At 39.3% G+C, this 14,493-nt stretch overlaps 1 protein-coding gene across 1 annotated transcript in view; it reads right to left on the bottom strand.

The window, feature by feature from the left end:
- LOC100945497 (transmembrane 9 superfamily member 2-like) overlaps nucleotides 1-14,493 on the bottom strand; it is an 85,199-nt gene that overhangs the window by 17,065 nt on the left and 53,641 nt on the right. The window contains 4 exon segments of the mRNA XM_012809920.1: nucleotides 7,456-7,513; nucleotides 8,142-8,261; nucleotides 9,989-10,121; nucleotides 11,503-11,611. Coding sequence (XP_012665374.1) covers nucleotides 7,456-7,513; nucleotides 8,142-8,261; nucleotides 9,989-10,121; nucleotides 11,503-11,611 — 420 coding nt within the window.

The raw sequence follows: 14,493 nt of genomic DNA, 5'->3' as shown, positions 1-14,493 counted from the left end.
AAAAAAAAAAAAAAGAATGAAAGGTAAGACTAAGGTTGAATAAGTTTTTCAACCTATGTGACAAAAACAGTAGTAATAATATTAATAGAAATATAAACTTTATTGGGGAGGATCTGTTTGAGATAAAAAGAAATAAATTTAATTCTGAAGACATAGTACTTGAACCTTATCATGAGAATGGATGCAAGGAGAGAACATGCAAAAACAAGAAGAAGAAAAAGAGGAAGAAGAGGAGGGAAAAGAGTGTGAGGAGGAGGAAGAAAGAGAAGAGCCAAAATATGAGGATGTAACTAGGAGAAAGGTTTACATTCCATGGTCAGGAAGATGGAGAAAAAAGAGTTAACTGAAAGAAACAAGAGGTAAGAGAACTAGAAGAGTTCAATGATAGGAACAGTGAGAGAGAAGGGCAGTTTAGAAAGAGGAATAAAATGTTACAGACTGATCAAAGAGAAAAAGAACTGAGACAATGAATTTGGCAAGAAGAAAGGTCATCTGTCAATTTTGAAGAATATTTTTCAGAAGAGAGACCCAAATTGCTAGAATTAAAGAGGATGGGTCTTATATAAAGATGAAGAGAGATGGTTGGGAAAGGGAGAGAAATGAGATGGGCACAAAAAAGGACAGGCAATGACAAGAGCAAATAAACTGAAGTATGCAAAAGTTCACACAAAAAAGATATTTGTCAAAGCATAACTCATAATTAACATAAATATAAACAATCTAAACTAACAATACATGAAAATCAAATAAGTATGTAAGTATAGAAGCATTATCTAGTATAGTGATCAAAAACAGACTCTCGAACAGGACTGCTTGGATTTGAATTCTGGCTCTATCACTTACTAGCCGAGTGGGCAATACTACCCTATGCCTTACTACCTCATCTGTAAAATGGGGTAGTAACAAGAATATCTACTTCATAGTGTTGGTGGGAAGGTTAAATGGGTTAATATTTGTGAAGCCTTTAGAATAATCTCCGACATATAATAAGCATTACATAAGGGTGATCTATCACCCACCCTAAAAATACCACGGAATATTTTGTAATTGTTAAAAATGATATCAGAGGGCAGCGCCTGTGGCTCAGTGAGTAGGATGCCAGCCCCATATACCGAGGGTGGCGGGATCGAACCTGGCCTCGGCCAAACTGCAACAACAGCAAAAAATGATGTCAGAGAATTCCCAATGATTACATAAAATATGGAGACTTAACATTTAACAACACAATGTTAAGTGAATAAAGCTAAAACAAAACTGTATACATTAGGTGATCATAATTTACATGCCTAGAGAAAAACACTAAAAAGGTAACAAAAGTTTCTCTCAAAAAGATAGGCTAGTTGGGGATCATTATTAGTATTATTTTTATCTTTTTACTTTTCTACATTTCTAAATGTTCTACCAGAAAAATTTATTATTATAGGTGGGAAGAAAATAAACACTAAAATGGAGAACTTCAGGCTAAATTGGTAAAGTGATTACATACACTTCTAATCTTACTCTCTTCTCCTATAACTATAAAACACAGTAAAACTATAAAACACATTTCTTTTCTAAAATCTATACAGACAGGGAGGACAGGAGAGCAGATAATGAGGGGGAAGGAAACCAGAAACGATGCAGGCAGTGAAGAAAGCTAAGAAATGACCCAATTTGCACTACAGAATTCACAAAAAGCTCAAAAACTGGCAGCAACAGGTATTTTGTGAGTAAAGGGAAAAGGAGAGAGGTGACTAAAAGAAGAGAAATTTGTGAAAGCTTTTTGAGAATTAGATACCTCTAACACTTTCCTCACTCTAAACTACAGCGATTGTCTAAAGGTTTATTCTCTGGGTTGGAAGATACCAGACATAGTTAAAGGCCCAGCTTCTATACTCAAAGGAGAGGTATGTAAGTGACCCATATGCATCCTAAATGTTATAAATCAAGACACTCAGCCGCTTTCCCCAGTACACCTCCCAGAATGCTGATGGTCAGCTGTTCACCCTCCAGAGAGGAAATTGGAAGACACTTCTCCAGGGAAAATGACAAGCCCAAGGCTTAAACCCTGTATATTTAGACAGAGTCTCACTCTATTGCTGGGGCTAGAGAGTAGTGGAATGATCAAAGCTCAGCACAACCTCAAATTCCTGGGCTCAAACAATCCTCCTGCCTTACCCTCCTAAACTTTAAAGATATTGACATAAAGGAGTCTCCAAAGAACACTGCACCCGGCTCGGCGCCTATAGCTCAACCGGCTAAGGCGCCAGCCACATACACCTAAGGTGGCGGGTTCGAATCCCCAGCCCGGACCCGCCAAACAACAATGATGGCTGCAACCAAAAAAATAGCCGGGCGTTGTGGCGGGCGCCTGTGGTCCCAGCTACTTGGGAGGCAGAGGCAGGAGACTCGCTTGAGCCCAGGAATTGGAGGTTGCTGTGAGCTGTAATGCCATGGCACTCTGCCTAGGGGGACAGCTTGAGGCTCTGTCTCAAAAAAAAAAAAAAAAAGAACACTGCACCCACATTAACCTATAGTGAAGCTCCAATTCTATAAGCTTCCCTACATGCCCATAGTATTCACTTAGTATTTTACTCCCACACTTTTAATCATATACATACATATGGCTAACAATTGCCAGATATCTGAGGGAAGACTGCAGTAGGAAGATAAGAGACCAAATAAAAAAAGGAAAGTCAACATGAAGGAAATGATGCTATTCATTGAGAAAAAACGTATATATACACACACACACACAATGTATGTATATGTTTATACGTATATATCATCAATAACCTAAGAGAGGTATAAGATGATACTGCACTCATTGAACACTGACAAAATGATTTTTTTTGAGACAGATTCTCACTTGATCAGAGTGCCATGGCGTCTTAGCTCACAGCACCTCAAACTCTTGGTTTCAAGTGATTCTTTTGCCTCAGTCTCCCCCATAGCTGGGACTACAGGTGCATGCCACAGCATCTGGCTATATTTTAGAGACAGGGTCTCGCTCTGGCTCAGGCTAGGTTTTGAACACATGAGTTCAGGCAATCCACTCACCTAGGCCTCCCAAGTGCTGGGATTACAGACATGAGCCACTGCACCAGGCTAAGATGATTTTTTTTAAAGAATATTTTATTTTTTGCTTTTAATTTTTTTAAGACAGAATCTTACTTTGCTACCCTCAGTAGAATGCTGTGGCATCATAGCTCACAGCAACCTCAAGGCTGGTCAACAATAAAAACTAAATCAATGTTATTCCCCATATTAACAGACTAAAAAAGAAAAACCATATGATCATCTCCATAAATATAGAAAGAGCATCTGACAAAATCTAGAATCCAATCCTGATAAAAAGATCTCAGCAAAGGATGAATAGAAGAGAACATCCTTAAGCTAACAACATGCATATATGAAAAAATCTCAGTTAGCATTATAGTTAATGATAAAAGACTGAGGCTTCCCTTCTGAGATCAGAAACAAGGCAAAGATTTCCACTCTCACCAATTTTTAACATTGTGTTGGAAGTCTAGCCAGTGCTATCGGGCAACATAAAGAAATAAAAGGTATCCAGATTGGAAAGGAAGAAATACAACTTTTTCCATTAACAGTTGATATGACTGTCGATGCTACAAGAAATCTCCAAAAACTAATGGGCAAGTTTAGCAAGGTGAGAAGCTACAAGGGCAATACATTGCTATCAATTATATTTCAATATATACCTGAAATGAATAATTGGAATTTGTTTTTTTAGGTATGATTTATAGCATCAAAAAAGGAAAAGGAAGGAAGAAAAATATGGAGGTATAAATTTAACAAAATGTGTGCTGAATCTGTATGCTGAAAACTACAAAACACTGATGGAAGACTTCAGAGGGGACATAAATAAATGGGGTGATATACCATATTCATGGATTGGAAGACTCCATGTTATGAAGCCACCAATGGCCCACAAATAACTCTATAGATTTAATGCATTCATAATCAAAATCCCACCAGGATTTCTTTTGCACATGTTGACAAGATCATGCTAAAATTTATGTGGAAAAGAAAGGGAATTAGACTGTCTAAAACAATCTTAAAGAAGATCTGAAATATCTTAATCATAAAAGAGGGCCTCAGTGGGTGGTGCCTGTGGCTCAAAGGAGTAGGGCGCTGACCCCATGTACCAGAGGTGATGGGTTCAAACCCAGCCCCAGCCAAAAACTGCAAAAAAAAAAAAAAAAGGAGGGCCTCAGTGGTGAGGTACAGTAGATATGCAAGAGAGGAATAACAGATTAAACAAAGCTGTAAAGGAAACGAAAGGAAACAGAATCAAGCACAGAAGGGTCCAAGTTCTAAGTATCTTTCAAACCATAGATTAAGCATCATGACCTTCACTAAACCTTCCCAGGTGCCCCAAGAAAAGTTGCCTTTTCCACCTCTAGCCCCCAACATCACTGTAGTCATACCCCTCTAACAATTCCTAGTACTTACTATAAGATAGAATTGCTACTATTTTACATATCCTATCATCTCATCCTCCTGCCCTAATCAAGAACCTCCTAATCATAAATTATTTGAAGGCAGAGTTTCGGGGGCTATTTACATTTCCTACACAGTTCCTAGTATTATATCTTAAATGTAGTAAAAACAAAACCAAGGCTCGGCGCCTGTGGCTCAAGCAGCTAAGGCACCAGCCACATACACCTAAGGTGGCGGGTTCGAATCCCCAGCCCGGGCCCACCAAACAACAATGATGGCTGCAACCAAAAAATGGCCAGGCGTTGTGGCGGGCGCCTGTAGTCCCAGCTACTTGGGAGGCTGAGGCAGGAGACTCGCTTGAGCCCAGGAGTTGGAGGTTGCTGTGAGCGTGATGCCATGGCACTCTACCCAGGGGGATAGCTTGAGGCTCCGTCTCAAAAAAAAAAAAAAAAAAAAACACAATAAGAATATTGAATGAGTAACTAAATAATGCAGAAAAGGGGAGATTATTTCTTGGCTGGTTCTTACACATAATATCCCTTGTATTACAATGCAGTATAATGATTTTTGCACAATGGCACTTTGCGGCCAAATGTATTCAGTTTTGTGTTAATCTGGGTTTTGAATTTAAACCAACTAATATCTGAATATTGTCAAGGACATCACTTTGTTACATAAATGTGTTCAAACATTCACCTCAGCAAAGGCCACTGCCTATTCTAGTTCCCTTGAAAAGAGTTATAGACAAAGGAGATGGCTCTACCCAAGGTGGTGAGGAGGACGGGGGATTCTTTCGGGGGATGCATTATGCTCATTTTAAATAAGTCAAAAATTCTGAGGTACATGTATCTGATGTGCAAATTTGCAATGTTCAACTCTTTCAATGAGTTATCTTTTTCCCTGGAGTTTAGGGGGGAAACAAGTGACATGAAGATTAAAAGATTATCAGTCTACTGAATGTATCACTGAATTGCATCACTTATGCTATTATATGCAGTCACAGAACATTATTAATTTATCTACTCTCACTTTGTCACCTATTGATATATAATGTCCATGTAACTGAATTCACTCTATAACTTTCAGTATAGGCTCGTTTTCCCTATTGCAATACACTTTTAGCATCAAGGACATGGGCACTTTATTACAAGTAAAAATTTAAGTACTACATAATAATTAAGGTATAGTCCATTACAGCTGGGTGCAGTGGCTCCTGTTTGTAATCCTACCACTCTGGGAGGTCAAGGCAGGAGGATCACTTGAGCTCAGGAGTTTTAGACCAGCCTGAACAAGAGGGAGATCCTATCTCTAGTAAAAATAGAAAAACTAGCTGGGTATTGTGGTGAGTGCCTGTAGTCCCAGCTACTCAGGAGGCTGAGGCAGAAGGATTACTTGAGCCCAAGAGTTTGAGGTTGCTGTGAGTTATGATCAAGCCACAGAAGTCTACCCAGGGTGACAGAGTGAGATTCTGTCTCAAAAAAAAAAAAAGAAAGAAAGAAAGAAAGAAAAGAGGCTCAGTGCCTGTAGCTAAGTGGCTAGAGCGCCAGCCACATACACTGGAGCTGGTGGGTTTGTATCCAGCCCAGGCCCGCCAAACAACAACTACAACCAAAAAATAGCTGGGCATTGTGACAGGCGCCTGTAGTCCCAGCTACTTGGGAGGCTGAGGCAAGAGAATCACTTAAACCTAAGAGTTTGAAGTTGCTGTGAGCTGTGACACCATAGCACTCTACCTAGGATGACAACTTGAGACCCTGTCTCAGAAAAAAAAAAAAGGAAAGAAAAGAAAAAGATACAATCCTTTACTATTTCCTCGAAAACAAAACAAAACAAAAAGACTGTCCTTTAGAACATATCAAGGGAAAATTTTTCCTTGCTATGAATGAATTAAACATGGTATGGACTGAACTGTGTCCCCCCAAATTCATATGTTTGAAGCCCTAATCCCCAATATGGACATGGGGCTTTGGGATCTAATTAGGGTTAGATGAGGTCATGAGAATGGGGCCCCCATGATGGAATTAATCCCCTTATAAAGACAGAGCTCACTTCTCTCCCTCTCTTTTTCTCTCTATCCCTCTATGTCTCTCTCTTTCTCTTTCTCTGTCACATGAGGACATAGAGAGAAGGTGGTGAGAAAGAAGACCCATTCCAGAGCCCAACTATATACTAACATTCTGATTGCACTTCTCAGCCTCTAAGAACTGTAAGAAAATATATTTCCATTGTTTAAGCCATCTAGTCTCTAGTATTTTGTTATGGAAGTCCAAACTAATGATGGCAAAAATATGGTGAGGAATTTAGACATAAAACCCTAAACAATTTAGTGCTTTATCAGTGGAGTCTTGTGGGAAGGGGAATGGATAGAATGTGGGGGAGGTGGTGTGTTGGGGTTATATATAGCCTGGTCCTTTTACTGACTTCACATGTCACCTGGAACAAGTTGCTCCCAGGTTTGGCCACAGATTCTGCATCTATATAATTAGGACACTGGATGAGGTACTCTCACAGCCACTGCACACATCACCCCCACCCTCACTGTGACTTTGACTGTACCTTGGAACTGCAGCCACTAATGATGCTACAGTAACTCAGTGAGATGGGAAGAAGTAATCACTGAAGGCAGTGACAAGGAACATAACAAAATGTCGTGCATATTACCAGTGTATGGAGAATTAAATAAAAATGAAAAAAATGTAAATGTCATGTATAAGCTGCTGCTCCAGCATGATTTATAATGCAAGATGTATGCATGAGATGAGCATTTATGAAATCTGCTTCAGAAACAAAGATCAACATCGAATACCACAGCACCATCGTCACCTCCGTGTCAGATGTACGAAAAGATGAAAAGAATGCAGACACAACAGAAAGAAAGTACTGCATCTTCAGAAAGCACAGTGGTCATTCATCTCCTTCCTACTCTTCATTATAGTGTATAATGATTTTTTCCAAGATGAAGTATAAGGAAGAATAAAATTGCATAGAGAAAAAAGAACGTGAGATACTAACCCGGGACATAATAGTGCTGTCAGCAGGAAATTTGTCTTCCAGTTAGCACCTTTAAATGCTGAGGAAGTAAAAAACAGAACAGTGACTGTAGCAACTTGATTTAGTCCGCTTCACAAATACTTTAGAATAACCAAAGCACAAGTAATATATTTTGATAGGTTGGCTAAAATTCCCCATGCAATTTGTTCAATTTTTTATTTTACAGCCTTTATTTTTTTCTTTTTTATTTTTGGAGACAGAGTCTCACTCTGGGTAGAGTGCCATGGCATCATAGCTCACAGCAACCTCAAACTCTTGGACTCAAATGTCCTCTTGCCTTAGCTCCCACGTAGCTGAGACTATAGGCACTCACTGTAACACCCTGTTATTTTTAAGACATGGGTCTTCCTCTGGCTCAGGCTGGTCTTGAACTCATGAACTCAAGCTATCCACCTGCCTTGGCCTCCCAGAGTGCTAGTATGACAGGACTGAGCCACCACACCCAGCCTAATATTTTTTTTTATTTTTAGGAGAGACAGCGTCTCACTCTTACTCAAGCTGATCTCTAACTCCTGGGCTCAAGCAATCCTCACACCTCAGCCTCCGAAGAGGGATAGGGAGCCACTGTGCCTGGCCTAAAGCCTTTTAATTTCTACATTTAACACCAACTTCCTTATAATAATTACAATAATTATTATAATACTTACTCTTATACATTTTAGCAGACACATATCCAGCCGGGGTTCCCAGAAGGACCCATGACACAATAGCACAGGTCATTAAAGCTCCTCTATTGGCAGGGGAAAGAAAACCAAGGCAGGCCAGAACTAAAGGCACAAAAAAGAAATAGGAAATCAGTGACAATAATAGTCTCAGAATTACACAGGACTTTATAAGAAATTAAGCACAACCCTTCTAAGACATATGAAATAGCACACAAGGAAATTCTCTAACAGGAGTACTTAAGGGATGGATGCTGCAAACAAATGTTATTTATTCACTTAGTTAACTCTTTCTCAATTTGTGAGTCTTGGTTTTTTGTTTTGTTTTGTTTTTCAAAGTCTCACTCTGTCACCCTGGGTAGAGTATCATGACCTAACAGCTCACAGCAACTTCAAACTCTTGGACTCAAAAGATCCTCTTGCCTCAGCTTCCCAAGTAGCTGGGACTACAGCCACCTGCCACAACACCTGGCTACTTTTTCTATTAGTAGAGATGGGATCTTGCTTTTGCTTAGGCTGATCTCAAACGCCTGAGCTCCAGCGATCCTCCTATCTGGGCCTCCCAGAGTGCTGGGCTTACAGGCATGAGCCACTGCATTTGGCCTCACAATTTTTCCTTAATAAATAGGTCTGATATTTAATTCAAAGTAAATGGAAGTAAAATTTCAAGTTCAATTAGTCTTTAATTTCACTATGAAAACCAAAATTAAATAAAATATCTTCCCCTTCCCTACTTTAGTAGTCACTCCAAAAGAGCGAATTATTTTTTTCCTCTGAAAATTTCTGGCCAAGCGCGGTGGCTGATGCCCCATAATCCCAGCACTCTGGGAGGCTGATGCTTGTGGATTGCTTGAGCTCAGGAGTTCAAGATCAGCCTGAGCGAGACCCTGCCTCTACTAAAAATAGAAAAAAAAACTATCTGGGTATTGAGGCAGGCACCTATAGTCCCAGCTACTCAGAAGGCTAAATGAAGCAAGAGGATTGCTCAAGCCCAGGAGTTTGAGGTTGCTGTGAGCTATGATGACGCCATGGCACTCTATCCAGGGTAACAGAGTGAGACTCTGTCTCAAAAAAAAGGGGGGGGGAGGTGGCACCTATGGCTCAAAGAGTGGGGTGCCGGCCCTATATACTGGGGGTGGTGGGTTCAAGCCTAGCCCCAGCCAAAACTGCAAAAAAAAAAAGAAAAGAAAGAAAGAAATTTCCTTGTATTCAAAGTAGAGAATTAAAAAAATCAAAGTGAGACTTGATCCCAGGAAAATATAACCTTAAGAGGTGAATTTTGAAATTATCATTGACATCTGAAATACATAAAGCCACCTTTTACAGCAGCTTTGTTTGTGAAAATTACTACCCAGCTATCAAAAATCGTTAAGCTCCATTTTTAGCTTATAAATGAAGGCAGATAGGGTACATCAGCTATTGTGAGCCTACTAAAGACGCCATTCCATTTATACACTTAAGGGCCAGCACTTGAGCTTGGCATAGCATATTGAAATGCTTGCGTTTGAATCATGAACTCCCTTAGCCCATGAAAAATACGACTGTACTCATGGACTGATTTTCAAGAATGCATCTCTTTTGCAAAACAAGGAATATAAGTACTGGAGTTCACAATAGGCTCTTCAGAACTGAAGAAGCTATAGAAGGTTCTTGATATAGGAACATTGGCTCCTATCTTAATTTGAGAAGACAGAAATGTAAGTTCTACAAAAACACAAATTTCCGTAAACGTCAGCATATAAATTTTGAAGTCTTTCTGCACACACGAATCAAAGTTCAGCATATGTTGCTGTTTTAGTATGAATGTTTAAGATATATCTGAGCCTACTCACATAAAGTAATAAATGTCATGATGAAAACTTGCACTCCTTGACCCAGGAAGACTGAGAGCAACATTCCATTCTTTGGAGGCCTGAAGACATCTCCATGAACCAGCTTCCAACCAAAGTCTGGCTGGGCGTCTTCCTGCACAGGAAAAAGTCTTTAATAATTATACAGTTACTATGAAAGAAAGTTATAAGAGCTCTAAAGGTTAGATAGAATGCAATTTTCCTCTAAAGACACACTAACTGGAAACCAAAGGCTCATTATGAATTTAGCAGGACTCTGTAAGGTACATGATCCTACCACATAAATGAATCATTCCCTTACTCTAAGTTTTGCATTGGAGGAAAGGTGTTAATTACATCAAACATACAACTGGATTGCTTTTCATGAAGAAAGCAAAATGATTTAATTTACATAAGAAACTAAACCAATGTTATAGAAATTAAAAATTTACCAATACACAAATGATTACAAGAGTTAAACAGTATAAACAGATGTTTTGGTTATATGGATTCTTTTTGTGCAGTTTGAGTCAAAATTATAAGTGTGCCCACTACCAAGATAGCATGGCACTGTACCCATTAGGTATGAATTTATCCATCCCCTCCTCCTCCCCACCTGCTTGGATTCCATTGAGTTTTACTACCATAGATACACATGAGTGCTGAACAATTAGTTCCAATTTAATAGTGAACACATGGGCTATGTGTTTTTCAATTCTTTCAATACTTCACTTAGAAGAGTGGCCTCCAGTTCCATCCACATTGTTATAAAAGGTATTAGTTCACTATTTTTCATGGTTGAGTCATACTCCATAGTATACACATACCACATTTTATTAATCTACTCATGTACTGATGGACACAGGAGGTTCCAAATCTTTGTGATCGTGAATTGTGTTGCAATAAACATTCAAGTACATAAGTCTTTTGGATAAAAGTTTTTTTTCTCCTTTGGGTAAATATCCACTATTTAGATTGCTGGACCAAATGGTAGGTCTACTTTTAGTTCTTTGAGTTATCTCCATACTAGTTTCCACAGAAGTTGTACTAGTTTGTAGTCCCACCAGCAGTGTATAAGTGTTCCTCTCTCTCTGCGTCCACACCAGCATCTATTGTTTTGGGACTTTTTGATAAACACCATTCTTATTGGAGCCAAGTGCTTTCTCACTGTGGTTTGTGATGATTAAAGATGTTAAGCATTTTTTCATAATATTTATTGGCCATTAATCTATCTTATTTTGAAAAGCATCTGTTCTTGTCTTTTTCACTCTTTCTATAGGAATTTTACTTTTTCTAGCTGATTTGAGTTCTCCCCTCCCCTTCTTTATTTCCAATGAATTTTACTTTTCTCTGTGCCCATGTATAACTGATTTGGTATAACATACAAAATTACTAGACATCAAACGTGTTATATTCAAGATGCTATACTCTAAGTAGAAATATTAGAAATACAACATTGAGACTAGGCAGAGTAGGCATTCAAGTATTTGTTGAAACGAATATGCATTTTTACTTACAGAAGAATTTATCTGATTATATCTGGTAATATCTCTACGGAGAGTCCTTAAGGTGATCATAGCTACCATTCCAGAGAGGAAAATAATAATAACAAAGGAATTCATAATGCTAGAAAATTTAAGAAAGAAAAAAAGAAAAGTTAAATTTCAAATTCCTTAAATGAACACTAAAAGGAAAATGCATATACATTTAAAAGACATTCAAATTATCATTATGTCAATCAGTTTTCTAAGGTTACAGTTAGATCAGAAACTGAAAGCATCATATATTAAATGAGCTAAACTATACTATAACAGAAGCAACACTATTCTTAAGGTTATTTCGAAAAAAAATTTTTGAGACAGAGTCTGACTATGTTGCCCTCAGTAGAAAGCCATAGTGTCACAGTTCATAGCAACCTCAAACTCTTGGGCTTAAGTGATTCTCTTGCCTCAGCCTCCCAAGTAACTGGGACTATAGGCATCCACCACAATGCCCGGCTATTTTTCTTGTTGTTGATGTTATTGTGTCTTTGTTGTTTTAGCAGGCCCTGCCTGGCTGGGTTCTAACCCACCAGCTCCAGTGCATATGGCCAGTGCCCTAACCACTGAGCTTATTTTGAAATTTTTTAAAAGTACATTCTCAAAGAGAAATAAGGAGAAGTGAATAAGAGCAGTAAAACAAATTTTGTTCTAGAGCATGGAAATGGGAATGAAAGTTTAGGAGTCATGGGTTGAACTAATGGCTGACTGACCTCTTAGTTAATGGATCAAGGCCATGGTCTTTTAACTACATCATTCTATGAGCTTCAGGGAAAAGATCCCAAGGATCACTTATCTACAAGCTCTTATTCGCTCTTTCTAAAATATTTTTTTTGAGACAGAGCCTCAAGCTGTCCCCCTGGGTAGAGTGCTGCGGCATCATAGCTCACAACAACCTCCAACTCCTGGGCTCAAGCAAGTCTCCTGCCTCCGCCTCCCAAGTAGCTGGGACCACAGGTGCCCGTCACAACGCCTGGCTATTTTTTTTTTTTTTTTGGTTACAGTCATCATTGTTGTTTGTGTGGGCCTGGGCTGGATTTGAACTCACCACCTTAGGTGTATGTGGCTGGCACCTTAGCCACTTGAGCCACAGGTGCCGAGCCTAAAACTAAAATTTAAAAACTATCCTCAAATCAAAACCAGTGCCTTCTGTCATCCCACACATTGCCCCCAGCCAAACTCATACACACCAACAAAGTGTCATCAGAATCTATGGAAAGACCAGCACTGTTTTAGTGAGATACCAATAAGGCAAATGTAAAATGTTAAGTGTTACAAGTAAATTAGCTCATGACAGAAACTAAAGTACAGTACATTTATTGTTACATTATACATATTAATGCTACTAGAGATTAGACCCTGTAATCTGTCTAGAAGCTCTTCACTTTTACAACTCCTTTGGAGAAACCATTGAAATAAATCCTATCCGAGGAGATTTCTGGGGAGTGACAAAATGGGATCTGGACTGTTGCCCAAACAGAAGACAGTTTGGAAAAGCTACCATAAGAAGTAGGACAAGGAGGAGGAGGAAAAGGAGGGAAGAGGAGGTGAAAGAATAACAGGAAAAGGAGAGGAGATTATTCTCATTTTCAAAACAGTGGGAATATAAGGAGAAACATCACTTCAGAAGACTATACTCATAGTATCACATCATTCCTTATTTTCTTTCACTTTTACATTTGTAGTATTCTTCCAATCAATGGCTTTATTACAGGATATAGAGATAATAAGGAACAAAATACTATATATACACATTCATTTCTTCTTGATCAGCTTCTCTGCCCAGTCTCCTAAGTTGCTAACTTAACCCTATTCCCATGCTCAACACTTGATCACAACTCCAATCACTGTGTTCTCAGGTGGGTCATCCCACAATTCCATGTTGAAATGACTTCTTCCACAGTCACAGACTTCCAACTTTGGGGTCTGATCCTGTTGAAGATGTCTGAGGATTCAAGTCCTTTCACTTTGGGTCCGCTGGAACACAACCTTCTTACTCTAACTCCAGTAGAATGTAAGCTTCTTACAAGAAGCTTCTTGTGCCTTACTCACTATTGTATCTCAGAGCCCACCACAGAGCTTGGCATCAAAATAGGGACTAAAAATATGACCTGTAGACTAAATGGTCCTTCACTGGCAGACATTTCCTCCACGCAGTCCTCTCTGCTTTATGACCCGCCTTGATTCAATGGCCACTTGAAAGTTGTTATATGTAATCCATTACATATGTTTGTCATCTGTAACCCTTTTACTTTTTTCTCGCCCTTTTCCCCATTTTTTGCAACACCCCGCCTTCCTCTGCCCCAGCTGCTTATCAGTTTTCTTTACTCTCTAGTGTGCTTAGACCCTCTGAACCCACAAACGAGAGCTTCCCATCTGTTTGCATTTCATCTCTTTTGTAGTATCTACTTCCATGTCCTATCCCACTGCTCTCCCCTGCAATGTTCTTTGCACGTAGACAGAGCATCTCCATCACATTTCAGCTTTCTCTTTCCCTTCAGCATAAATGTAAATCTAAAATACCATCACCCTGGGTGGCACCTGTGGTTCAAAGGAGTAGGGCGCCAGCCCTATATACTGGAGGTGGCAGGTTCAAACCCAGCCCCAGCCAAAAACTGCAAAAAAAATACCATTCTTTTTCTTTTCTTTTCACCCTTTTTTCTTTTCATTGTCTATGTGGCCACATTGGGGAAGAGAGGAAGTAGAGAACCTAGCCACAGAGAAGAAAAATATGTGTCCCAAGATCATGTAAGGTGACCAAAAACCTTAATTTAAAAATATATACTTACAGGCTCGGCACCTGTAGCTCAAGCAGCTAAGGCGCCAGCCACATACACCAACCCAGGCCTGCCAAACAACAATGACAAGTACAACCAAAAAATAGCCAGGCATTGTGGCGGGCACCTGTAGTCCCAGCTACTTGGGAGGCTGAGGCAAGAGAATCGTTTAAGCCCAGGAGTTTGAGGTTTG

This window comes from Otolemur garnettii, unplaced genomic scaffold (genome assembly GCF_000181295.1).
Source record: "Otolemur garnettii isolate 467f Iridium unplaced genomic scaffold, OtoGar3 scaffold00117, whole genome shotgun sequence".
Lineage (NCBI taxonomy): Eukaryota > Metazoa > Chordata > Mammalia > Primates > Galagidae > Otolemur > Otolemur garnettii.
Note: the sequence above shows the minus strand (reverse complement) of the source record. Positions and strands in the feature narration are given on the sequence as shown.